Raw genomic sequence first — 27751 nt, 5'->3', positions numbered from 1 at the left:
TCAGAGAGGCATCGCCGCAGCACCCCAGGAGCAGCAGCTCAGGTGAGCCGTCGCTGCGCTGCTGTCTTCCTTCCCCGGGTTCGTGGTAGTTACAGGTAGGGCAGGGACTGGGGGCACTAGTGTGCCCCGGCAACTCAGTACTTCTCTCCGGACTTGAGTTGCTCAGCTATTCCAGAGCTGCTTTCTAGGGTCCTTGGCGGAGGCCTGCCCCCGATACCTGAAGCTATAGATAAAACTTACTGGCTTGTTCCGGTATGTGTTTTTGGGGTGCGGGTGTGTAGCCTTTCATCAGACTCTCAGAGGGTCCGAGACCCAAAAGAGGTAGAAACCTACTATGTGATCCAAGTCTTCTGGTCACCAAAGAGGAGCCGGTGCTCAGGCAGGAGCATGACTTGTCCAAGGTCACTTAGTTCTGCACCTGCCTTGATCAGAACTCTTTCCACCTCATGTGATGCCTTGTGGGCCCAGAACCACAAATCCCGGACTCTAGGACCTCCAATCCTAGAGTACTGACTGATCCCTACCTGACCATGGGCTTCCACCCATAGTCCCTCCCTCCCCAGCAACTAGCATAGTTCCACATAGCCAGACCGCATCCCCCGGTTTATGCTACTGGGGACAGGGAAAGCAGCTAATGTGTTCCAAGACCTGCACAGGGAGGGGGCCTGCAAGCCAGATGACGAGGGGGCAGAGGTCTTCATGGTGGATCTTCCAGGGGAGTGTAGGGGGCTTAGGAAGGGGTCGCCAAGGACACTGGTAGAAGTGGAAGCAGCAGAGGGGAGGGGACATCCATATGCCTGCCCTTCCCAGCCGTGAGCTACCCTCCTCCACTCCTAACGGGAACTGGGAGGCCAAAGTCTGCCCTAAGGTCAAAAAATTGATTGTTTTGCCGGGAGGGGGCAGGAATGGGGCTATGGAGGGATTGGTAGAGAAGGCACAGCCCCTCCTGCTCTGGCCTGGGCTGGGGGACCATATCTGGAAAGCTGGGCTGAGGCCAGGACTTCCCCCCACCCTTGGGGGGTGAGGAACGGCCAGGCCTCAGGCTCCCTGCCTGGGCTGATAAGGGGCCTTCCTGGGGCTCCCACAAACGGTTTATCATGGTGGGGGGGGCAGCCTGCAGGCTTCAGGAAGGGGCATGAGCATGGAGCGGCTTTGGGGTCTACTCCAGAGAGCGGTAAGACCGAGTGGGGTTGGCGGACGGCTTAGGCCTTCTCACCAGGTCCCTCAGCCCCCTCTCTAATCCCCCAGGCTGGCGCCTCTTGGCCAGTGTCCTGGCTCCTCCCCTCCAGCCTCTGGACCTTCTTTCCAGCCTGCCTCTCAGGCCCTTTCCCCCCACCTTGTGCTCGTTTGGCACCCCAAAGCTGCTGACCTATTCTTGCCATATCCCCTCCATCTCCCAGACCTCTTCCCCCAATCTCATGCCCACCCTGCCCCCCACAGCAAGAGCTGTCCCCACGAACCTCTCAGACCATCTACAAGCGTGTTGAAGGTACCCAGCAGGGGCGCCTGGAGGAAGAAGAAGAAGACAGGGAGGAGGGGTCCGAGCATCCAACGCACTTTCGCCCCATGGAGCTGAGGGGCCCCGAGCCCCTAGGCTCTAGACCAAGGCGGCAAAACCTCGGACTCTGGGCAGCGGCAGGACGAAGGGCCATCCCCTACCTGGTCCTGACAGCCCTGCTGATCTTCACTGGGGGTGAGAGTGAAGGGTCTGGGCTGGGGAGATTGCTGGGGTCCAGAGGGGACACAAGAAGAATCCCCATCTTGCCACCCGCCAGCCTTCCTTCTGGGCTACGTGGCCTTCCGAGGGTCCTGCCAGGCATGCGGGGATGCCGTGTTGGTGGTCAACGATGATGTCAACTATGAGCCAGGCCCTGACTCCCACCAGGGCCCATTGTATTGGCGTGACCTCCAGGCCATGTTCCTGCGGTTCCTGGGGGAGGGGCACCTGGAGGACACCATCAGGTAAGGAGCAGCCTGGTCCCCTTCCTGGCCCTCAAATGTCCTCTCTGCCTCCACTCAGACTCAGCCCCACTTCCTCCTCACACAGGACCCTGGTGTCTGGACCCCCTTTCGAAGCCCTTCCACCTGCCTCCCTGGCCTCCCTGTTCCTTGGTCCTGGGAAGAAAGGCAGGCATCTGGAGCTGAGAAGAGGGAGGGCAGGTGTGGGGATGAGGCCCCAGAGGGCTCAGGCTTCAAGGGCGGGATGGTTTGGGAGATGAGGGAACCGACTGTCTGAATACGAACAGACGGACCCAGCATCCAGATGGGCAGTAGAGCAGACCCAGAAAGGCCTTGAATGCTACACGGAGGCACTTGGATTTTGATCTTTGGCAGCTGGGAGCTCTGGAGGCTCTGAAAAGGGGCATTTTAGGGAATCAGAAAAACAAGCAAGCAAATGCATTTGTGGGCATGGACCACCCCCCACCCCTCCCCGCCCCCATCTACATCATGGAGGTGCCAGCCAGACACAGACTGAACTGAGCAGGCTTGCAGCGCACAGCAGGAGTAGCTCATGTTTCCTTTGTCCTGCTGCACGGTCACCCTTCCCTACTGGGAAGGAGCTGCCCAGATAGGTCCACAGAAGAGATACAGCCCACCCATAGCCCTCCTTTGGGTCAGGAATAGCTTTTCAATGAATTCTCCTGGGTTTTCTAAGTAGATAATCATATAAGCTACAACAGTCCAATCTGAAACCTATCATGGGGATGGCACAGGACCAGGTAGTGTTACGTTCTGCTGTGCATGGGGCCACCATGAGTTGCAAGCTGACTCAATGGCAACTAACAAGAACATAGTGAGCGAAGCGTGTCTTCTCTTCCAATGGTTATACCTTCTATGTCCTCTTCATTTCTTTTTGCATTGGAGAGGACATGAATGGTAATTGGTGATCGTAGGTGTCCTTTTCTATTTCCTGATTTTAATAGGATTTTTTTTATAATCTTTTATCACTGAGTATTATCTATGCTGCAGATGTCAAGGAACTTTAAAATCAAACTAAGGAAGTTTCATTCTATTCCTAGTTCACTGAGTTTTTTTTTTTTTTAATGATTAGGAAGGGAGGAACAGATATGGAATTTGTTTTTAAATGTTTTTCGGGAATGTATTCAGGTGACTGTATGAGTTTTCTTCTTTAATGTTTATGTAGTAACTTGCGTTAATAGATCTCCTTGCCATCAGTGCTAAGCTTGATCAAGGTGCATCACTTTTGTTTTAATACGCTGCTGGATCCAGCTTGCTAAAAGAACCTCAATTTGCGGCATCAGCAACTTTCAGAGCTTTTTATTTTCTTGAACAGCACTTGAGAGTCTAGGTGCAGGCTGAGCAGGTGGACAGTTTGACAAGTCTTGGGGTGGGCTGTGGCACTGTGGGTACATTCAAAGGGCAGGGAGGCAAGAGGGTAGCAGTGAGTGGGGAGAGAGCAATGAAGCGATGGGCCATCTAGGCTGGAAGGGGAAGGGAGGGAGCCAGGGAGGAGCTGATAGACTTGGAGAAATTGTAAAATCTGGAGAGCTCCACTGGGCTGAAGAGCAGGGATAGTGAGGGTAAGGGAGAAGTTGGACCCTGAAAAGCTCCAGTCAGAGAGTGAGATTCTAGAGCCTTTAAGATTTATCTGGTTAATTATGCCCTATTTATCTTAGTGCCTGGCACCTAGTAGGTGTTCAGTAAATCCTTAATGAATAAATATTCCAGAGGTGGAGTTCTAGGTAAGGACAAGACCCAGGGTGTAGCCAGCGAAGAGGGTGGCTGGAGTGGAGGTTAGAGTCTGGCACTGATGAGGTTATTCATTCATTTATTTCAACAAATATTTTTTGAGCACCTAATATGTGGCAGGTACTGGGCTAAGTCCTGGTGGTGCAGTGATTAAGAGCTTGGCTGCTAACCAAAAAGTCGGCAGTTCAAATCCACCAGGCACTCCTAGGAAACCCTATGGGGCAGTTCTACTCTGTCCTGTAGGGTCGCTATGAGTCGGAATCGACTGGACGGCAGTGGGTTTGGTTTTTTTTACTGGGCTAAATTGGTGGTGGTGATATAGCATAGAACGAAACAATCGGGAGTTTGCCCTGATGGAGCTTACAGTCCATTGGAGGAAATTGATATTAAACTAATAATCACATTAATGACTGCATAATTATCACTAAGGTCATTGTTTTGAAAGGAAAGTAAAAGATGTGAGGAGTGACTATAACAGGGGACCTGATTTAGATTAGGGGCCAGGGGAGACTTCCTTGAGGAACTGACAAGCTACAGCCTGAGGAATAAGTAGTTTGCCAGTCAAAAAAACACCAGCGTAGCACTGCCCCATAGGGTTTCAAAGGAACGGCTGGTGGGTTAAAACTGCCAACGTTTTGGTTAGCAGCCATAGCTCTTAACCACTGCGCCAGTTAAAAAGGAGGTGAAAAAGCACTCCAGGCCAGGGAAGAGCATTTGCAAAGTGTCCAAAGCAGGAAGATTGTGGCCTATTCGAGGAAGTGAAAGAAAGCCCATGTGACTGGCAAGGTGGACATGGCTAAGGCCCTAAAGGAACTTATTAGCTCCATTAACAGTTTTGGATTTTATTCTAAGTGTAAAGAGAGAGAACTGAAGAGTTTTGAGCAAGAGAGTATCATGGTCAGATGGGGATGGGGTATAGGTTTTTTTTTTTCATGTCAGCTGCGAAGAATAGAGTTGATCATACTCCTCAGACTCTAGTACAGTGTCCTCATTGGTCAATATAAGGCTTCCTGTTTAATTTCTCCTCCTTCATCCCTGAATGCTCCTCCCGCTCCCCTCCACTACATGGACCTCATCCGAGTGTTTGATGTGTGTCCTGAATACGCATGTGGCTTCGTCATATATGTGATGCAGTTTTATGTGTATGTGTAGATTTCAAAATATTAATGTTTCTGTAAAATTTGTATATGTTCATTATTTTAAAATTTAAACAACATGGAAAAATACAAAGAAGAAAGTTAAAACAATAATCACCCCAAGACCCACTATTCAGATATCGCTATCTGTAGTATGTGTGTGTTTAATTTTATTGTGGTAAATAATATAACAAAAAAATTGCTTTTTTAACTATTTTAAGTGCATAATTCAGTGACATTAATTACATTCACCATGTAATCACCAATATCAGAAATTTTTCATCACCCCAAATAGAAACTCTGTACTTGTTAAGCAATAATTTCCCTTTCCTGCGAGACTCTTCCCCACTGCTGGCGACCACTAATAAACTTTTGTCTCTATATACTTGCCTATTCTATGGAAGAAAAAAACCTGGTGATCTGCTCCCATAAAGATTACAGCCTAGGAAACCCTATGGGGCAGTTCTACTCTGTCCTGTAGGGTCACTATGAGTCAGAATTGACTCGATGGCACACAACAACAATTTGCCTATTCTAGATATTTCATAAAAGTGGGATCATACAATATTTGTCCTTTTGTGTCTGAATTATTTCATTCAACATAATATTTTCAAGGTTCATCCATGTTGTAGCATGTATCAGAACTTCATTTATCTTTATGAAGGAATAATATGACATTGTATGTATAAGCCACATTTTGTTTATCCATTCATCTGTTGATGGACACTTGGGCTGTGTCTGCCTTTAGGCTATCGTGAATAATAACTACAATGAACGCTGGTGTACAAGTATCTGTTTGAGTCTCTGCTTTCAAGTCAAGGAGTGGAATTGCTGGGTCATACATTCTGTGTTTAACTTTTTGAGGAACTGTCAAACTGCTTTCCACAGAGGCTGTACCATTTTACATTGCCACCAGCAATGCACAAGTCTTCCAGTTTATCCTGGCCAACACTTGTTATTTTCCTTTTATAATAGCAATCCTAGTGGGTGTGAAGGTGTCCCTGGGTAGTGCAAATGGCTAACGTGCTTGGCTGCTAACCAAGCTTGGCTGTTTGAGTCCACTCAGAGGCACCTTGGAAGAAAGGCTTGGTGATCTACTTCCAAAAATCAACCATTTGAAAACACTATGGAGCACAGTCTACTTTGATATACATGGGGTCACCATGAGTTGGAATGGCAACTGGTGGTGATGGTGTAAAGTGGTATCTCGTTGTGGTTTTGATTTGCTTCCCTAGTTGATGTTGATCATCTTTTCATGCGCTTGTTGGCCATTTGTGTATCTTCTATGGAGAAATGTCCAAGTCCTTTGCCCATTTTTGAATTGTGTTGTTTTTGTTGTTGCTGAGTTGTAGGAGTTCTTTATATATTCTGGGTATTAAATCCTTATCAGATACATGGTCACCATATATTTTCTCCCATTCTGTAGTTATCTCTTCACCTTCTTGATAAAGTCCTTTCATGCACAGAAGTTTTGATGAAGTCCAATTTATCTATTTTTTTCTTTTGTTGCTTGTGCTTTTAATTTCATATCTAAGAACCCATTGTCAAAAATAAGATTTGAAGTTATACCCCTATGTTTTCTTCTAAGAGTTTTATTACTTTAGCTCTTATATTTAGGTCATTGATCCATTCTGAGTTAATTTTCATATATAGTGTGAGATATGGGTCCAACTTCATTCTTTTGCATGTGGAGATACAGTTGTCCCAGCACGATTTGTTGAACTTGGAACACTTCCCCATTGTGGATGTGGCACACTTGTTGAAGATCAACTGGCCATAGAGAAATAAACATAGGTTTATTTCTGTACTCACAATTCTCTTCCACTGGTATACATGTCTGTCCTTATACCAGTACCACACTGTTTTGATTACTATAGCTTCACAGTACGTTTTGAGTCAGAATCGACTTGATGGCAATGGGTTTGGTTTTGGTATAGTACCTTTTGAAATCAGGAGAGAAGAGTCCTCCTACTTTGTTGTTTTCAAGATTGTTTTATCTATTTGAGACTCCTTACAATTTTGTATGAATTTGACGACCAGCTTTTCCAGTTCCACAAAAAATGCTGTTGGAATTTTGATAGAAATTGTGTTGAATCTGTAGATCGCTTTGGGTAGTATTGACAGCTTAACAAGACTTACTTTTACAATCCATAAACACAGCTTGTCTTTTTATTTATTTAGGTCTTCTTAAATTTCTTTCAGCAATGTTTCATAATTTTAAATGTACAAGTCTTTCACCTCTTTGGTTAAATTCGTTCCTGGGTATTTTAGTCTTTTAAATGCTATTGTAAATAGAGTTGTTTTCTTAATTTCATTTTCAGATTGCTCATTGCTGGTATATAGAAATGCAACTGATTTTTGTGTGTTGACCTTATACCCTGCAATTTGCTGAATTCATTTATTAGCTCCAGTAGCTTTCTGGTGGATTCACTGAGATTTTCTATATATAGGATCATGTCATCTGTGAATAGAGATAGTTTTACTTCTTCCTTTCTGATTTGGATGCCTTTTATTTCTTTTTCTTGCCTAATTGCTCTTGATAGAAGAACTTTCCGTACAATGTTGAATAGCACTGGTGAAAACAGACATTCTTGTCTTGTTCTTGATCTTAGGGGGAAAAGCTTTTAGTCTTTCACCATCGTGTATGATGTTAGCTATGGGGTTTTCATAAATTTCCTTTACCATGTTGAGGAATTCCCTTTCTATTCCTAGTTTGGTGAGTGTTTTCATCATGAAAGAGTGTTGGATTTTTTCAAATGCCTTTTCTGCATTAATTGAGACGGTCATGTGGTTCTTTTCCTTCATTCTAATAATGTGGTGTATTACATTGATTGATTTTCTTATATTGAACCACTCTTGCATTCCTGGTATAACGCCCACTTGGTCATGGTGTATAATTCTTATAATATAACATTGCATTCAGTTTGCTAGTATTTTGGTGAGAATTTTTATATCTATATTCATAAGGAATGTTTGTAGTTTTCTTGTGGTGTTTTTATCTGGTTTTGGTATCAGGGTAATGCTGGCCTCATAGAACAAGTTAGGAAGTGTTCCCTCCTCTTCTATTTTTTGGAAGCATTTGAGAAAGACTGGTGTTGGTTCTTTAAATGTTTGGTGGAATTCACTAGTAAAGCCATCTGGTCCTAGACTTTTCTTTTTTTGGGAGGTTTTTGAGTACTGATTCAATCTGTTCACTTGTTACAGGTCTGTTCTGACTTTCTGTTTCTTCTTGAATCAATTAGGTAGTTTTGTGTTTCTAGGAATCTGTAAATTTCATCTTGGTTATGTAATTTGTTGGCATACAGTTGTTCATAGTACTCTTCTATGATTTTTTTCATTTTTGTAGGGTGGTAGTTTAAAGTTTCTGATTTTTGTTGATTGTGTCTTACGCTCTCTTTTTCCTTTTCCAGCTAAAAGTTTGTCAATTTTATTGATCTTTTCAAAGAACCAATTTTTTGCTTTGTTAATTCTCTTCGTTTTTCTATTCTCTACTTCATTTATTTCTGCTATAATCTTAATTCCTTCCTTCCTTCTGTAGTTTTCGGCTCAGTTTGCTCATCTTTTTCTGTTTCCTCAAAGGTGTAAAGTTAGGTTATTGATTAGAGATCTTTCTTCTCTTTAAATGTAGGCATTTACAGCTGTTAATTCCCTCTGAGCATTGCCTTCACCGTATCCCATGTCTCAATATGTTGTGCTTTCATTTTCATTTGTTTCTAAGTATTTTCTAATTTATTTTATGATTTGTTCTTTGACTCATTGATTGTTTAATAGTGTGTTTAATTTCCACATATTTGTGAATTTTCCAGTTTTCCTTCTGTTATTGATGTCTAGTATCATTCCCTTGTGGTTGGAGAAGATATTTTGTATGAGTTAAGTACTTTTAAATATAAGACTTGTTTGTGACCTAGTATATGGTCTATCCTGGAGAATGATCCATCTCCACTGGAGAAGAATGTGTATTCTGCTAATATTGGGTGGAGTGTTCTATATACGATATTTTATATACGATATATATACGATATTTTATGCAAATAATGCACCTGCTATGTTGGTTTGCCAACTGTGCCCTCCCCCATGAGATCTTTTCATAAGTGCACTATGCTAATGAGGAGAGGGCACGGTTGGCAAACAAATGTAGAAGGTGTTCATTATTTGTGTAAAAATATGGTACGTCTGTTAAGTCTAGTTGGCTTATAGTGTTGTTCAAATCCTTTATTTCTTTATTGATCTTCTGTCTAGATGTTCTACCCATTACTGAAAATAGTGTATTGAAGTCTGCACTTATTATTGTAAAACTGTCTATTTCTCTTTTCAATTCTGTCAATGTTTGCTTCATATATTTTGGGGGCTCTGTTGTTAGGTGCATATATATAATTATTATATATTCTTAATGCATTGACCCTTTTATCATTATAGAATGTCCATCTTTGTCTCTTGTAACAGATTTTGACTTAAAGTCTGTTTTGTCTGATACTAATATAGCTACCCCAGCTCTCTTTTTGTATTGGCATGGAATACTTTTTTCCATCCTTTCACTTTCAGCCTATTTTTGACTTGGATCTAAGGTGTGTCTCTTGTAGACAGCATATAGTTGGATCATGTTTTCTTGAACATTCTGCTACCCTCTGCCTTTTGACTGGAGATTTTAATCTGCTTATATTTAAAGTAATTACTTGTAAGGAAAGACTTTTGTTATTTTCCTATTTGTTTTCTGTGTGCCTTATACCTTTTGTCCCTCATTTTTTCCAATACTTCCTACTTTTGTGTTTAGTTGATTTTTTATAGTAAACCATTTTGATTCCCTTCTTGTTTCCTTGTGTTTTTTTTTTTTTTAAGATATTTTCTTTGTGGTTACCATAGGGATTTCATTTAACATCCTAAATTTACAACAATCTAGTTTAAATTGATACCAATTTAACTTCAATAACATGTAAAAACTCTGTCCCTATTGCTCCTATCCCTCTTTATGTTGTTGTTGTCACAAATTACATTTTTATATATTGTGTGCCCATAACATAATTTTATACTTATTTTTATGCATTTGTCTTTTACATCATGTAGAGCATAAAAAGTAGAGTTTGAAAAAATTACCATACACCTGGCCTTTATAGTTATCCATAAAGTTAACTTTACTGGATTTTTTTCTTCTTCTTTTTATGGCTTCAAGTTACTATCTAGAGTTCTTTCATTTCCACCTGAAGGACTCCCTTTAGCATTTCTTGCAGCAGGTCTTGTGGTAAGAAACTCCCTCAATTTTTGTTTATCTGGTAATGTCTTAATTTTGCTCTCATTTTTGAAGGAGAGTTTTGCTGATATAGAATTATTGGTTGACTGTTCTTTTCTTTCACTACTTTAAATATGTCATTCCACTGCCTTCTGGCCTTCATGGTTTCTGAGAAATTGGTGTTTACTCTTATTGAGGATTACTTGTGTGTGAGGATTTGCTTCTCTCTTGCTGCTTTCAAGATTTTCTCTTTACCTTTGGTTTTTGAGAGTTTGATTATGAAACGTCTCAGTAAAATAGATCTCTTTGGGTTTATCCTACTTGGAGTTCATTGAATTCCCTGGATGTGTAGATTCATGTCTTTTGTCAAATTTGTGAAATTTTTGGCTATTATTTCTTCAAATATTCTTTTTTGCCCCTTTCTCTCTTCTCCTTCTGGGACTCCCATTATGCGTATGTTGGTCTGCTTGATGGTGACTCACAAGTTCTCTAGGCTCTGTTCACTCTTTTTTTCTTTTTTCTCCTCAGACTTGATAATATTGTATTTTATCTTCAAGTTCATTGACTCTTTCTTCTGCAAGTTCAAATCTGCTGTTTAATCTCTCTGGTGATTTTCTTTTAAATTTTAGTTCGTTTGTACTTTTCAGCTTGAATATTTCTGTTTGGTTCTTTTTTTATAATTTTATCTCTTTTATCAATTTTCTTATTTTGTCCATGCATTGTTTTCCTGATTTCCTTTAGTTCTTTGTCCATGTTTTCCTTTAGCTCTTTGTGCTTATTAAATACTGTTGTTTTAAAGTCTTTATCTATTAAGTCCATTATCTGGGCTTCCACATGGATGGTTTCTGTCACTTTATTTTGTTCTTTTACATGAGCCATCCTTTCCTATTTCTTTGCATGCTTTGTGATTCTTTGTTGAAAACGGGACATTTGATTATCATAATAAATCAGATTCTTCCCCCTCCCCAGGACTTGCTGAGGGGTTTTGTTTCTTTGTTTGCTTCTTAATTGTTGAAGGCTATAGTCATTTGTTTAGTGACTTCCTATTTTTTCAAAGACTGCCTTCCTAAACTTGTGTGGATTCAAGTCTCTGTTTCGTACCCTGTGTTCAAGTATTCAGCTAGTGTTTTGGCAGAGATTTCCTTGAATGCCAGGGTTAGGGGGGCTCTCACAGTCTCCACAAATTGTCTCTGTGCTGGGACCCTCCTTCAACACTTAGCTAGGCTTGTTCTGAGCCTAAGGATCAGCCCAAGGTAAAAGTGTAACATTTTCTCAGGTAATTTATGAGCATGTGTCTTGCCTTGGGCATGTGTGTGCGTGTTTCTCAATTTCCCCTTACACACAGTTCTTCTGAAAGCCTTCATTTCCAAAAGAGACTCTTCCGCCAGCCTTTCCTTCCAGTCTTCAGGTGCCTACTGTATGCCTTAATCGCACAGGTTAGCCCAGGCAGCTACAGGTAGTTACAGCCTTAAGTCATTTCCCACAGTCTCTCTGTCTTGCATGGATTCTGAGACAGGCCAAACCAAGATGAGAGCCTTCCTTCAGTCCTTTAGGCAGCCCCCAGACAGGTTAGAACAGACATACACAATAATTTGTGAATAAAATCTTCTCTGCTCCTTCTGAGCCAGAGACCAGGCTCCCTCTCTGGGAGTACAGTCCACTGCTGCTTTAAGATGGCCATGCTGAGCTGGCAAGATGGTGAGGCATATAGAAAACCAAAGTCTTCCTACGTTTAAGTGTCACCTGTTTCTTATTTCAGCATTTGCTTAGTTGCTGGAGCCCTGGTGGCGCAGTGGTTAAGAGCTTGGCTCTAACCAAAAGGTCAGCAGTTTGAATCCACCAGCCACTCCTTGGAAATCCTATGGGGCAGTTCTACTCTGTCCTGTAGGGTCGCTATGAGTTGGAATTGACTCGACAGCAATGGCTTTGGTTTTGGGTTTTTGTTTGTTTCCTCTTGACTGATTTCCAGAGTTCTGACAAAGTTGGTTCTTCTAGTTTTTGCTTGTATATTTTGGTGTTTTGTGGAGGGATGGGCACATGTAGCTGTTCACACGGTCATCTTGCTCTGGACCACTGTGTGTTTTCAATTTAGATAAACATTTTTTAAAAAGAACAGTATGCTTTAAAGGTCAATATGGATTGCAGTGTGTAGATCTAGTTTATTGTTTCTTACTGCTGCACAGGACTTCCAAGTGCTTATCACCGTATTTTATGTACCAATCCATTATAATGGACACCTATGATCAGGTGCAATTTAAAAGTAACACTTGAGCTCTTGGATGGGGACTAGATTGGATGGGGACAGGAATGGAACTGAGAAAGCCACTTAGACCATGGATTGCAGTGTTCCTTATGAAAGCTGACAGCATGGTGGCTTAGACTAAGGGTCATCATCCACATGGATTTTGAAGTAGTACAGAAGCATAGTGGACCTTTGTGTGGAGAGGAAAATGATAAGCCAGATGCCAAATGCCAAAGTCCTCAATGAAAGTAGACAAATGACCAATTGGTTAGAAGATAACAGAAGTGAGGAGGGGTAGAGGGTAGTAAAGATGGATGGCATGGGCTTCAAAGGAATAGAGTTTTACCTGAGGAGAAATGGTTAGAAGTTTGAGAAGTGGAGCCAGAGGCACAGGAGACATGGCCTCTTCAAGAGAGAGCCAGGTTTCTGTCAAGGCAAGAGGTAGAAAAGGTATTCTGTGATGATGTTGAGGGGCAAGGATAGTTAGTTTGCCATGGAAAGGGTGCAGGTGGAACTGGGTCACAGGAAAGCCATGCAGGGCAGCCCATGGCAGAAGTGAAATGGAAGAACAGGGATAGTTCAGGGGACAAAGAGGCTTGCTTGTTAGGTGGTGACTATGGAAGAAGACAGGGTTAGATCTCCAATGAGACAAGTGATCCCATAGTTCCACCAGGTACCTTGGTGACCCAGGTGGAGGATGGGGAAGTGCGGGGGCAGTGGTGAGTTTGCTGCTTCTGCCCAGTGTTTTCATGCCTGGGCAAAGCTCAGGCCAGTATGTATGTACCAGGGGAGGGGGTGCACGGAGGGGAGGTGTGTGGACGGTATATGAGTTGGTGAGTTTAGCCTGAGCCAGGAATATCCTAAGGAGTGGTGGACAGGATCCCTAGCTGTGGAAGCTAAGATTTTAAGCAGAAGGATGTCCTGGAGACCCTCAGAGAGGCAGCCTTGGTGGTGACGGGAGAGAATGGGTCAGAAGAGCTTATTCTGAAAATAAGGAGCCCTTCACAGCCCACGGCCTGGGGCAACCCTACGTCTCACGCGTCCTTCCCTACTCTCTCCCACTCCTCCAAACCCACTGCCGTCGAGTCTAGTTGATTCCGACCCTATAGGACAGAGGAGAACTGCCCCATAGCATTTCCAAGGAGCGGCTGGTGGATTCGAACTGCACACCTTTTGGTTGGCAGCCGATCTCTTAACCACTGCGCCACCAGGGCCGCCCCCCGGCCCCCTTCTGGGCGTCGAGAAGTCCTAGCCTGTTCCCGGTTCCCCTCCCAGGCTCCAATCCCGTCCCAATCCCGCCTCTCCTCGCTCAGGCAAATCAGCTCTCGGGAACGAGCGGCCGGCTCGGCCGGAATGACCGCCCTGGCTCAGGACATTCGCGCCGAGCTCTCCCGACAGAAGCTGGACCACGTGTGGACTGACACACACTACGTGGGGTTGCAGTTTCCCCACCCGTAAGTGCCAGGAGGCTGGAGAGTGGGGCCAGGGGGCGCGGCAGGGGGCGGGGCGCTCACCATCTCCGCTCCTAGGAATCACCCCAACACCCTACACTGGGTCGATGAGTCCGGGAGTGCCGGGGAGCAGCTGCCGCTGGAGGACCCGGACGTCTACTGTCCCTACAGCGCCACGGGCAACGTCACGGTGAGCGCTTCCTGTCCCCACCCCCCCAACCCCGGGATGCGGGCCGCTTTCGCCCTTTCCCTGGTGCAGGACGAGGGGCGCGGTGAGCGCATCTCAGCCGTCCCTTCATCCCCAGGGAGAGCTGGTGTACGCCCACTACGGGCGGCCGGAGGACCTGCAGGACCTGCGGGCCCGGGGCGTGGAGCCGGCGGGGCGCCTTCTGCTGGTGCGCGTTGGGATGATCAGCTTTGCCCAGAAGGTGAGGGTGCTTGCATGGGGAATGATGCGGAGCAAGGAGGGTGCAGGCCGGGGGAACCCTAAGGTCAGGGCAAACGGGAAGCATCTAGGAGGCTGACAGAGTGAGAAAGGAAAGAACCAAGTGGACTGTAAGAAAATGTTGGCAGGAAACAAAATCAGGAGGTTCCGGGAGTCAGGCGGGGTGTGAGGAAGAGAACACCGGGCAACTGTGGGTGGCTGCTAAGGCACTGCAGGTGGGTGGGGAGCCAGGGCTAGAGGATGTGCGCAGCCTCTCTCCAGGGGAACTGTGGGAGCCTCAGGTGCAGATCAAAGGCCCTCCCATTTCACTTTTACTCATATCTCCTGCCCTTATAAATCTGTTTTCTCTGGAGAAAGTGTACTATAGCCACCTCCCTTCCCCAGGTGGCCAGTGCCCAGGACTTTGGGGCCCGAGGAGTGCTCATATACCCCGACCCAGCAGACCTCTCCCCGGACACACACAAGCTAGGCCTGTCCAGCCACCGGGCTGTGTATGGACATGTGAGTCTGGGGTCCCAGGGTGGCACCTCCTTGCCTTGGTCAGGGCTGGCACGCTACTTTCCCCGGGAGCTCAGCCCACTGTTTCAGCGTGGGCACCCCTCTCCCTACAGGTGCACATGGGAACTGGGGACCCCTACACGCCTGGCTTCCCCTCCTTCAATCAAACCCAGTTTCCTCCAGTCCAGTCCTCTGGCCTCCCCAGAATCCCAGCCCAGCCCATCAGTGCAGACATTGCCTCCCGCTTGCTGAGGTGAGGGGCGCCTCTGGCCGAGGAGGGGAGGAGGCAGAGAGGGAGGCTGCAGCTAGCCCATAGAGTGCCTTTGGGTGAACTAGAAAAAGGCGACCCTTCCTCTGGTGGACACAGCCTGTGGCTAGGGCCCATGGTTTGGCGAGTGGAGACGCAGCTGGATTTCACCCACAGACCCCACTTATATTCGGCACTCTTGAGTAGGACGCAACCTACACAACTGTCTGGGACCCTGGCTGCACGGCTCCCCCAAACAGGGTGCAGAGGCAAAGACCTGGAGGCAGAGGGTGGGAGGGAAAGAGCAGAGAGGGGGCTTTGGGCCCTTCTGTGGCCCAAGTCTCTCTGCTCCTCCAGATCCTTTCTACCCCACCCCTCTTCAGGAAGCTTGAAGGTCCTGTGGCCCCCCAGGAATGGCAGGGACACCTCCCAGAGTCCCCTTATCACCTGGGCCCCGGGCCGGGCTTGCACCTAAATATCAACAACCGCAGGGCCGCCACCCCTATCAGCAACATCTTTGGCTGCATTGAGGGCCGCTCCGAGCCAGGTGTGCTCCCTTGCCCTGCATCACCCACAGCCTGTCCAAGAGGAGCCACTGCTCATAAGCCCTGGCCAGAGACAGGGCTGTACAAGAGGCCCCAGGGAGGGTGGGAATGGTGCCCAGGGGAGGGAAGGGCAGCTTTGACTGGAGAGTGCAGCAGGGGTAGGCAGGGAGGATGGCTGGCAAGTTGGGACTGAGACAGATGGGAGTGGCAGTGAGGAGACCTCCCAGTCCACCCTGCCCTCAGGTGGAATGGGCAGTCTTGCATTGTAGCGAGTTCCCTGGCTCTGGAGGTGAACAAGCATAAGGTGGATGATGTTATAGCAGAGACTCAAGCAAGAAAGGAGATCAGATTGCATAGATGGCCTTTTCAAGCATCACTGGATGTGGATAGCAGTGGGGAATCAAAGGTTCTTGAGCAGGAGAGCAGGGTGATGGGAGCAGCCCTTCGGGAAGAGTGTGGCACCTATGAGTGGTGAGGGAGAGGAGCAGGGAGGCCTGTGGTGGGGCTCGGATGAGGATGCTGGTGGGGGGAGGGGTAGAGAGGGATTTAAAATCTGTCAGGACCTGGTGACCAGTGAGACATGGCTAACCAGGGAGGGAGTGACTCAAGGCATCCCGCTGATGGAGGAAGCTGTCCAGGGAGGGCCAAGAGAAGAAGGGGCAGTTTTCATTAGGGACTGCAGGGCTGGGGTTGCAGAGAGATATGAGGGGCTGAGTGACGGAGATTGGTGGAGGGCCAGGAAAGCTGGTGGTGCCTGCCCCCCTGGGGTGGAGGGAGAAGGCTTTGGGCACTGCCGGTGTAAGAGGTGGGTCCCAATCATCCCCTCCCCCAGATCACTATGTTGTCATTGGGGCCCAGAGGGATGCATGGGGCCCAGGAGCAGCCAAGTCTGCCGTGGGGACTGCCATACTGCTGGAGCTGGTGCGGACCATTTCCTCCATGGTGAGCAATGGTAAGGTCGGGGCCTGGGCTGGGCAGAGGTGGGGCTGTGGCCTGAGCCAGGACTGGGGCAGAGAGGCAGTTAGGAACACAGGCTGGAGCGTCAAACCTAGGCTCCGAACTTGGCTCCCCCAAGTTCTAGTGTGTGGCCCTGGACAAGTCACTTTACCTCCATTTCCTCATCTGAAAATGAAAGTAATGGTGGTATTCCATCAGCCTGGGTGAAGATGAAGCAGGAGAGTGTTGAGAGGGAAGGAGGGGCCCCAGGGGACCAGGACAGAGGGAGGATTTAGAGGGCTTTGCTTGGCCCCCAGCTGAACGCATCCTCCCTCTTCTCTTTACCCCCAGGCTTCCGGCCCCGAAGAAGTCTTCTCTTCATTAGCTGGGATGGAGGCGACTTTGGGAGTGTGGGCTCCATGGAATGGCTGGAGGTGATGGTGGGGTCCTGGGTAGGGTAGCTGGGCAGTTGGGAGAGGCATGGGGGGTTCATACTCTACTCCCCTCACCCACAGGGCTACCTCAGTGTGCTGCACCTCAAAGCTGTCGTCTACGTGAGTCTGGACAACGCAGTGCTGGGTAAGCTAGGGCAGTACCACCACTTGGACGCCTCCCGCCCACCCCTGTCCCTGGAAGCCAAATCCTGAGCAGGTCATACTTCTCCCTCTCTTCAGGGGATGATAGGTTCCACGCCAAGACCAGCCCTCTTCTGATCACCCTCATCGAGAATATCCTGAAGCAGGCAAGAGCTAGGCCAGCTGGAAGCGGGGGAGGCTATGGGAGAACGGAAGCTGGTGGGGGCCGAGCCTGACCTGTGCCCCCACCCTGCCCCCAGGTGGACTCTCCTAACCAAAGCGGGCAGACCCTCTATGAGCAGGTGGTGTTCACCAACCCCAGCTGGGATGCTGAGGTGTAAGTGGGGGTGAGAGAGGCTGAGGTGGCGGGGTGACGGGAGCCTGAGCCCACCGACCCCCCTAACCTGCCTACTCTCAGGATCCGGCCCCTGCCCATGGACAGCAGTGCCTATTCCTTCACCGCCTTTGCGGGGGTTCCTGCGGTTGAGTTTTCCTTCATGGAGGTGAGACTTCCTGGCCCCCGCCCAAAAGCGCCAGCCGTCAGCCTGTCTCCAGGGTGCCCCTGCCCAGCCCCGGCCCTGTTCCGCAGGATGACCAGACATATCCGTTCCTGCACACAAAAGAGGACACATATGAGAACCTGCACGCGGCGCTTCGAGGCCGCCTGCCCGCCGTGGCCCGGACTGTGGCCCTACTCGCTGGGCAACTCCTCATCCGGCTCAGCCATGATCACCTGCTGCCCCTCGACTTTGGCTGCTACGGGGACGTCGTCCTCAGGCACATCGGCAGGCTCAACGAGTTCTCTGGGGACCTCAAGGTCCAAGATGCCAAGCAGCTCCCCACCTCTGGGGGTGGGGGCGCTATATCCCATTAAAATGCTGCTTAGGCCATAGGGTCTGGCCTCTCCTCCCCTCAACCCCTGGAGTCTTTGTCGCCTTGGCAACTTGGCGCCTTTACCCTGGCCCCCAATCACCTAAGCCTCTAGGACCCTGCTGGTACCCTCCGAGGCCCCGAGGTTTGTCCTCTCCAACCCCACAGGTCCAGTCTTGTTCCCCTCTTGCCTCATTCCGCCCCCAACACTCTGCCCCCTACCGTCCCGCCTCCTGCCAGGCGCGGGGTCCCAGCCCTGTCCCACAACATCTTGATCCCCATCCCAGCCCTGGGTCCTGGCCCGTCTCCGCCAGCCCCTGGCTGCCTGCTCCAGCCCACGCCTCCGCCCTCAGGCTCGTGGGCTGACTCTCCAGTGGGTGTACTCGGCGCGGGGAGACTACATCCGGGCGGCCGAGAAGCTGCGGAAGGAGATCTACAGCTCGGAGGAGAGCGACGAAAGGCTGACGCGCATGTACAACGTGCGCATCATGCGGGTGAGACCCCGTCCCCCGCCCTCTGCCGCGGCCCCGCCTGCCGTCCCGCGGGCCCCCCCTGCGCGTCTCCTCCCTCTGCTGGCAGTCTTGGGGCTCCTTTCCCAGGGCTCTGGCTCAGCCTGTCATCTCTTCTCTTCCCCTTCCGTTCTGAGTCCTTTGTCGAAAGGGCGCTGCAGGCTGACTGGTCCCTGTCCTCGGGGCACAATGGACGCAATACTCTCAGACTGGCCAGGCTGGGAGGACTTTAGCGGCCATCGAGGCAGCCCCTCAAAGCGAGAAAATGAGGGAGGGGAGCCCCTTAGCACCATCACTTGGCCGAAGCTTGGCAAAACTGGCACAACCCCGCCCCCCACTCCGCCACGCACACAGCCCCCTGCTGCCGCCCACCCCTCTGGAGAGAAAAAACATGTACCCAATGATCCGCAGTACAAAAGGCTCGAGGTGCAAAGGGCTAAAGAAATTCAGAGAATGGAGAGTTTTTTTTCCTCTGGTACTGAGATGGGGGAAATCCAGAAAGGCTGCCAGGAGGAGGGTCATCTGAAAGTTGCATTCGATTTTATTCCCTGGCCTAGCTCGTTCGCTTAGTTTTGAATACTTTGCAGTCCCCACCGCGTCTTTAGCTATACCCCTCCTCTTGCGTTTCCTCACCCCATGAATTCAACCTCTCAGCCCTTTGATCTTGGGAAATGGGTGGATAAGGACTGTGGGCGTGAGAAAAGGTCTATGATGCAAAATTTTTAGCAGGACCGCCTTCAGTGAGTGTGGGGTCACTCATTGTACAGGACACCCTGTAAATACACGCAGCGAACCCATAGTGTACACATTGAGCCACCATCTGCGCGCGCGCACACACACACGCACACACATACACACACAATTTTCAGAGCAAACATGTCTGTCCCTTGCAGGTTCGTATTCTTTTTCCCCCTTGCTTTTTCCTGCTTGTGCCCCTGCCCGTTTTCCCTTGGCATCACTCATTCCTTCTTTCTATTTACACACCCGTCCATCTTGCTCTTTCTTCCTTGCTCTTTGTTTCTGTTTTCTGTGATTCTCCTCAGTCTTTTCTTCGTCGCCTCCTTCCGGATCTCTCCTCTCTTTTTCTCTTTTCTCTGCCCTCTCTGCTGAGCTTTGTGCAGGGCTTTGAACCGATTCATTGGTGTTTAAACCTCTGCTGAGAATTTGCATGTCTAACGCGTCCCAGGAGACACTGTTGCTGCTGGTTAGAGGCCAATTCTGAGAACTATTGGTAACCCAAAAAAAAAGAAAAAACACCAAAACGAAACACCAAACCCGTTGCCGTCCAGTCGATTCCGACTCATAGCAACCTTATAGGACAAAGTAGAACTGCTCCATAGAGTTTCCAAAGCTTAAATCTGTAAAGAAGCAGACTGCCACATCTTTCTCCTGCAGAGTGGCTGGTGGATTCAAACCACTGATCTTTCAGTTGACAGCTGAGCACTTTAATCACTGTGCGACCAAGGCTCCTGCTAGTAGAACAGTGGTTCTCAAAATTTATTATACATAAGAACCACCTGGGGATCTTGTTAAAATGTAGATTCTGAGTCAGTATATCTGGGGTGGAAATGGAAATTCTCAGCAGAGGTTCCAACTGGAATGAACTGGTTCGCAGCCCTGGCTGTGTTTGACCCTGGGATGAGAAAAGGGATTGGGCATGGTTCATTCTCATTCATAGACCTTGGTTAAACCTCTCCTGTGTAACCCAAGGAACACAAAAAGACACCCCCACCCCCAGCAGTTGCTACCTTCCAAAGGGACTACAGGGCACCACCTGTGTGTAAGGTGCTGGGCCAGACCCAGGGAACTTTGTGGCTCTAGACCAGGAGTTGGCCAACTAGCAGCCTGCAGGCAAAATACAGCCTGCCACTTGTTTTTGTAAATAAAGTTCTATTGCAAGCACAGCCATGCTCTTTGGTTTCCATATGGTTCATGGCTGACTTTTGTGCTACAGTGACAAAACTGCCACAAAAATCGCGTGGCCCACAAAGCCCCAAATATTTACTGTCTGGTCCATCACAGAAAAAGTTTGCTGACCTCTACTTTAGACCATGATTTGTCCTTGAAGAACAGACAGAACTTGGATTGGGGTGGAGAAAGGAAGACATTCCAGGGCAGAGAGGCCCCAAAATAAGGGTGTGGCAGTGAAATTAGGCCTGGCTTTTGTGGCGCAGTGGTTAAGAGCTATGGCTGCTAACCAAAAGTTCAAATCTACCAGCCGCTCCTTGGAAACCTTATGGGGCAGTTCTACCCTGTCCTATAGGGTCGGTGTGAGTTGGAATCGAGTCTACAGCAATGGAGTTTTCCTTTGGAGCAAGGTGTGCACCAGCAGAGCCAGGACAGAGGGCCTGTGGAGAAGCAGAGGGCAGGAGGCACCAAATGGGTTACTTAAGTGCCAGGTGTCAGAGGTTTGGATTTTTAGGATTTGGACATCAAGGAAATGAGGAAGATTTTTGAGCATGGAAGTGATGTGGCAAAGTGGAATTTTAGGATGGATTTTGGCTGGAGCATAGATGGCCTGAAGATGGAATGAAATTAATGATGGCTGGACTCTAGGTCAGGGTGGCAGCAGATATCTGTAGGGGGGAACCAGGCTGATGTGAGGCATTTGGAAGGAGAAACGGACAGACTGGATGCTGGGGGATGAAAAGGAGGCCACCATTTATTAAGGGTCTGTCATGTGCCAAATGCTTTGCTTCATTTTCTCCCATCCAAACCCACTGCCACAAAGTCGATTCCAACTCATAGCAACCCTGTAGGAGAAAGTAGAACTGCTCCATAGGGTTTCCAATGCTGTAAATCCTTGTGGAAACAGACTGCCACATCTTCCTCCCACAGAATGGCTGGTGGGTTCGAACCGATGACCTTTCGGTTAGCAACCAAGTGTTTAACCACTGTGCCACCAGGACTCCTTTTCTCTCATAGTCTTCCCCAAAATCCTGTGAGATTGCTAGGATTTAGGTAGAAACTAAGGTTCAGGGAGGCTAAGTAACTTATGCAAGACCACATAGTAAGTGGTGGAGCTGAAATTAAAAACCAGGCGGTCTGACGCCAAAGCCTCTGTCACCCCACTTCCATTTTTGAGGTGAGACCCTGACTGCTGGGGATGGTCATGGTACTCAGAGGGAACATAGGATCAAGACTCAGGATGGTGGTGCCTACATGTGCGTGAGGTTTTGTCCAGGTTCCCTCCTGGCCCAGTGGGCTGAGTGATGGAGACTGCTGGAGTGCAAGATTTTAGTGGATAATATGACGAGTAGACTTGGGAAACTGTCCCCGCAGAAGACATAGTTGAAGCCAAGGGACATGGGTGAGCTCTGTGTGGCATTAAAATCTTTTTAGGGTCTTAAAGAGATATGAATGTGTGAGACCACCTCTAACCATTAACTCATTGTCATCAAGTGGATTCTGACTCATAGCGACCCTATAGGACAGAGTAGAACTACCCCATAGGGTTTCCAAGGAGCGGTTGGTAGATTCGAACTACCAAACTTTTGGTTAGCAGCCAAGCTCTTAACCCACCTCTAGAGAGCCTTATTCTGCTGGGGTGATTCTCAGGCAATAAGTTAAAAGTCTTCCCCAGGTGATTCAAATATGCAGCCAGGTTTGAAAACCACTGGGATGTAGGCAAACAGAAGAGCAGAGGGTGGAGGTCAAACCTTCAGACCTGCCCACAGATGGGAGTGGAAGGAACCAGAGACGCTAGTAGAAATGTGGGAGGAGAACCAGACCAGTAGTGAGGCCATCTCAGGAGAGGCAGAACAGCATCTGAGTCAGACGGTGGCTGTCCTGTTGACCTTTGACTCTGGGCTGTAGAGGCCGGTGGAGGTGGTGTGTGCAGGAGTGGTATCAAGAAGAAGAACAGCAGGACAATTGAATATTCTTTGAGGCTTTTGGCAGGGAAGTGAACCAGCGAAGAAGGAAGACTGGGGAGACCCAGATGCAGGCATGGAAGCTCTGGAGACAGAAATGGATAGAACTCAAAACAGCCGGAGGGTGCATTCTGCTTGGATATTGGTGATGTCACTAAATGATCATTCCCTGATTGGGTAACCAAAGGGAAGTGGGACTTAGGGAATCTGCTCAACAATATGAAGTACTTAAAACCAGTAACCGGTTGTCGTGGAGTCGATTCCAACTCATGGGGACCCCATCTTTGTCAAAGTAGAACTATGCTCCATAGGGTTTTCAATGGCTGATTTTTCTGAAGTAGATCACCAGGCCTTTCTTCCATGGTGCTTCTAGGTGGACTTGAACCTCCAACCTTTAAGGTTAGCAGCCGAGCACGTTAGCCATTTCATCACCCAGGGACTCCACTAGGTGAAAGCCCTGTGGAACAGAGTTCTACTCTGACACACATTTCGTGACTTCACAGCAACGGGTGCTAGGTGCCAAGCTTGGTTAGAAATTGCTAGCAGGCAGTAGGGGTTGTTCAGGCTTTCGCTCTGGGAACAGAGACCCCACCCAACCTAATCCCACTCTTGGTGCAGGTGGAGTTCTACTTCCTGTCCCAGTACGTGTCACCAGCTGACTCCCCATTCCGCCACATCTTCCTGGGCCGTGGAGACCACACACTTAGCGCCCTGTTGGACCACCTACGGCTGCTTCGAAAGGGTGACTCTGGGGCCCCAGGGGTCTCTTCCCCTGGGGTAGAACCCAGCCTAGGCTTCCAGGAGAGCCGTTTCCGTCGACAGCTGGCCCTGCTCACCTGGACATTGCAGGGGGCAGCCAATGCACTTGGCGGGGATCTCTGGAACATCGACAACAACTTCTGAGGCCCACTAGGTGACCCACATACCCTTGCCACCATCCAAGAGCACCTCTTCTCCCCACTTGAGTGATTTCAGGGTGGCGGTGATGCCCACGCACCACCTCTCATTGCTGACCGAGATTCTCACTAGCACTTCCCTCTCCCTCCACAGCCCAGATCCTAGCACACAGACATGCACACACCCTTAGTTCTGCCAGTGTAGGAGTAGGTGAGCAGTGCCTTCCATAATGTGATGGTCATACTGTCAACTAATCAAAGAACAGCATCTGCTCAATCACAGACCCTTGCCCACGCCTCGAGACTGATCTTGAAGGTTTCCTAGGTCCTAGGGCCTGGCCCAGCTCCCGGTAGAAGAGATTGCTAGACCTTACAGTCAACAGGTGGTCTGTGGTGGGAGGGGCATGGGTTTTGGACTTCAATAAACCACCTGGTGACATCCTGTTGTCTCTAAGCATCTTTATGCTTCTTCCTTACCCTCACCCCCACACAATTATCCCTTCTTTGAGACCTAAGGAGGGATTGGGGGGAAGGGGCAGAGGGGTATGAGGGGAAGTGCTGTCTCCATAGGGAAAACTCCAAGCTGTTTCTGTTACCTAAGGAAATAACAAAGGCCTGTCATCCAAAGGGAAACTCTGGCGGTGTAGTGGTTAAGAGTTGTGGCTGCTAACCAAAAGGTCGGCAGTTTGAATCCACCAGGTGCTCCTTGGAAACCCTATGGTGCAGTTCTACTGTGTCCCATAGGGTCGCTATGAGTCAGAATCAACTCGACAGCAATGGGTTTGGTTTTTTTTTTTTTTTTTTTGATTCTCCAAAGACGTCTCTGAGTGGTGCAAATGATTTGTACTTGACTACTAACCTAAAGGTTGGCAGTTCAAATACACCCAGCAGTTCTATAGAAGAAAGCCCTGGTGATCTGCTCCGCTAAAGATGACAGCCAAGAAAACCCTATGGAGCAACTCTATCCTGTAATGCCTGGAGTTACCATGAGTCGGAATTGACTCGACAACAACGGATTTGGTTTGGTTTTATTCTCCAAAAAAATGGACTCAGACATACCAACGATCACGAAGATGGCACAGGACTGGGCAACATTTTGTTCTGTTGTACATGGGGTCCCCATGAGTCAGAGCCGACTCCATGGCAACTAACTACAACAACATTCTCCAAAGACCACCACCATGGGATGGGGGACTGGCTCTGTATCTTCTCCTGGGACCAGTGCCAGCTACATAATTTGCAAGGCACAATGCAAAATGAAAATGTAGGGCCCCTTGTTCGAAAAGCATGAACAAAGCCCTTTTCATTCTTCCATAGTTTCTCAGTTTGTCGTGGTATTTTTTTATTTGCTATGTAATATGTAATGTCATGCTCCCTCAGGCCTGGAGATGCTCTCAGGCAAGTGAAAACCCTCACAAACCCCAGGAGTTCTGCCCCACAACTTAGTACACAGAGTGTACATGTCCAACCCTGACCCCACCCCGACTCACGCTGTGCCTGTGCCCAGGCATCTGCTGGGGAAAGAGAGTGGCAGTTATGACCAGGTGTTATGAATTAAATTGTGTCCCCCCCAAAAATGTGGGTCAACTTGGCTAGGCCATGATTTGCCAGTATTGTGTGATTGTCCACCATTTTGTCATCTGATGTGATTTTCTTATGTGTTGTAAATCCTGCCTCTATGATGTTAATGAGGCAGGATTAGAGGCAGTTGTGTTAATGAGGCAGGACTCAATCTACAAGATTACGATGTGTTTTAAGTCAGTCTCTTTTCAGATATAAAAGAGAGAAGTGAGCAGAGAGGTGGGGACCTTATACCACCAAGGAAGCAGTGCCAGGAGCAGAGCACATCCTTTGGACCCAGGACCCCTGTGCTGAGAAGCTCCTAGACCAGGGGAAGATTAATGACAAGGACCTTCCCCCAGAACTGACAGAGAGAAAGCCTTCCCCTAAAGCTGGTGCCCTGAATTTGGACTTCTAGCCTCCTAGACTGTGAGAGAATAAATTTCTCTTTGATAAAGCCATCCACTTGTGGTATTTCTGTTATAGCAGCACTAGATAACTAAGATACCAGGTAAAGGCAGGGGAGAACCCATTCAGGGGAGACAGGGAGGCAGCGGGAGGCAGGATCCTCAGTACATACTCCATTGTCCCATAGGACTTCACTTACAAAACACAAATTCAAAGATAAAATTATCAACAATTTCTAGACAACAACTACAGGGCATTGAATTCCAAGTGCAAGGTCCCCTTATGAGCACAGAGCCCCCGAGACTGAAATGGTCACAAAACCATTCGGTGACCCCTACTGGGACATCTCTCCCCACAGGATCCCCTTTGGTCAATCTTTGTGAAGGTGGAGACCATGAGGTATGAGCCACATGGGGGTAGGGAATTACAAGTGCTGCTGTTACCACTTTACCTTTAATCGCAGGCTCAGGAGGGTGCTGCCCTGGCTGTCACTCTAGGGCAGCGGCATAAATCCTGGGGCTCGGTTCGCAGGCTACTTGGTCCTCTCTTGCTCCAGTATAGGGTGAGAGGTCTAACCCAGCTCCTCAAGTCACTGGTAAGTGAAGGCCTCTTAGTCTAAGGCTTGGGATACTGCAGCCCCTTGACTCCAGAATGAAACTGCCCGTTCCTTAGCCACCCCCGATCCTGCGTCAGCAAACCTCAACTATTTGCTTCCCTGACATACAGCCCAGAACAAATTTCCCAAAGTGATTTCTCAGCTCTTCTTCATCTTGTCTGTATGCTCCCTGTGGTGGACAGAATAATGGTCCCCAAAAGGTGCCCTAATCCCTGGAAACTGTGAATGTTATTTTACATGACAAAAAGGACGTTATAGATGTGGTAGGGGATCTTGAGATGGGGAGATTGTCCTGGATTATTGGAAGGAGGGCAGTTTAACTGCAAGGGTCCTCATAAAAGGAGGTAGGAGAGTCAGAGATAGAGAAGGGAAATGAGACAATGGAAGCAGAGGTTTAGAGTCAAAAATACATTTGAAGATGCTATACCCCTGGCTTTGAAGATGGAGGAAGGAGTCACAAACCAAGAAAAGCAGATGGCCTCTAGAAGCTGGAAAAGCCAAGGAAACAGATTTTCCCCTGGGGCTTGCAGAAGGAATGCAGTCCTGCTGACACCTTGATTTTAGCCCCCATAAGATTAATTTTGGACTTTTGACACCCAGAACTGTAAGAGAATAAATTTATGTTGTTTTAAGGCACTAAATTTGTGATAATTTGTTACAGCAGCAATTGGAAACTAATATACTCCCACTTCTGCTTCTGCAAGCTCAGTGTTATTTTCTTAAAAAACTTACCTTAAACCATATGACCCAATAATCCCAGTCCTAGGTATATACCCAAAAGAAGTGAAAGCAAGAACACAAACAGAAACCTGTACACGAGTGTTCACTACAGCACTTTTCACAATAGCCAAAATGCATAAACAAATGAAATGTCCATCAACAGATGAATGGATAAACAGAATGTGGCATATACATACAATGCAATATTTGTTGTTGTTAGTTGCGTTCTAGTCAATTCCGACTCATGGAGACCCATGTGTGCAGAGTAGAACCACTCCATAGGGCTTTCAAGGCTGTGACCTTTCAGAAGTAGAACACCAGGACTGTCTTCTGAGGAGCCTCTGGGTACGTTTGAACCGCCATCCTTTCAGCCAGTAGTTGAGGTCTTAAGGAGAAATGAAGTCCTGCTACATGCCACGACATGGATGAATCTTGAAAACACTATGCTGAGCAAAATAAGTCAGTTGTAAAAGGACAAATACTACATGTTATGGATTGAATTGTGTACCCCAAAAATATGTGTTGTAAGTCCTACTATACCTGTGGTTAAATCCCATTTGGGAATAGGGTTTTCTTTGCTATGTTAATAAGGAAGTGTTAATATAGGGTGTGTCTTAAATCAATCGCTTTTGAGATATAAAGAGAAGATTAAGCAAGCAGCAAAAAAAAAAAAACACCGATGGGGAAAATAGACGCCACACCACACGAGGTCTCCAAGGAACCAAGAAACTGAAGCTGAAAAGAGAAAAGGACGTTCCTCCAGAGCCAACAGAGAGATAAAGGCTTCCTCTAGAGTCGTTGGCCCTGAATTCGGACTTCTAGCCTCCTAACCACCACTCATCTGTCAGTTTGTCATACTGTAGTGGCTTGCATGTTGCTGTGATGCTGGAAGCTATGCCATGAGTATTTCAAATACCAGCTGGGTCACCAATGGTAGACAGGTCTCAGCGGAGCTTCCAGACTAAGACAGACTAGGAAGAAGGACCTGGCGGTCTATTTCTAAAAAAATTGGCCAGTGAAAACTTTATGAATAGCAGCAAAACGTTGTCTGATATAGTGCCGGAAGATGAGCCTCTCAGGTTGGAAGTCACTCAAAATATGACCAGGGAAGAGCTGCCTTCTCAAACTAGAGTTGACCTTAATGACGAGGATGGAGAAGAGCTTTCGGGACCTTCATTTGCTGATGTGGAACGACTCAAAATGAGAAGATACAGCTGCCAAACATCCATTAATAATCAGAATGTGGAATGTATGAAGTACAAATGTAGGAAAATTGGAAGTTGTCAAAAA

General features: G+C 47.8%; 1 protein-coding gene across 1 annotated transcript; it reads left to right on the top strand.

Annotated features, from left to right (window-relative positions):
- Positions 1-1110: 1110 nt before the first annotated feature.
- Positions 1111-23497, top strand: TFR2 (transferrin receptor 2). The gene is made up of 18 exons (XM_004386729.2): positions 1111-1174; positions 1441-1693; positions 1776-1962; positions 13627-13767; positions 13843-13954; positions 14070-14192; positions 14594-14710; positions 14821-14960; positions 15338-15501; positions 16332-16451; positions 16787-16869; positions 16951-17014; positions 17110-17177; positions 17271-17347; positions 17429-17513; positions 17600-17827; positions 18234-18374; positions 22880-23497. Exons 1-18 carry the CDS (start codon positions 1136-1138, stop codon positions 23162-23164), a joined length of 2427 nt encoding a protein of 808 aa, XP_004386786.1. The 5' UTR covers positions 1111-1135; the 3' UTR covers positions 23165-23497.
- The last annotated feature ends 4254 nt before the right edge of the window (positions 23498-27751 follow it).

This window comes from Trichechus manatus, unplaced genomic scaffold (assembly GCF_000243295.1).
Source record: "Trichechus manatus latirostris isolate Lorelei unplaced genomic scaffold, TriManLat1.0 scaffold00170, whole genome shotgun sequence".
NCBI classification, from domain to species: domain Eukaryota; kingdom Metazoa; phylum Chordata; class Mammalia; order Sirenia; family Trichechidae; genus Trichechus; species Trichechus manatus.
The sequence above is the reverse complement of the archived record's forward strand: the minus strand, read 5'-3'. Positions and strand labels throughout refer to the sequence as shown.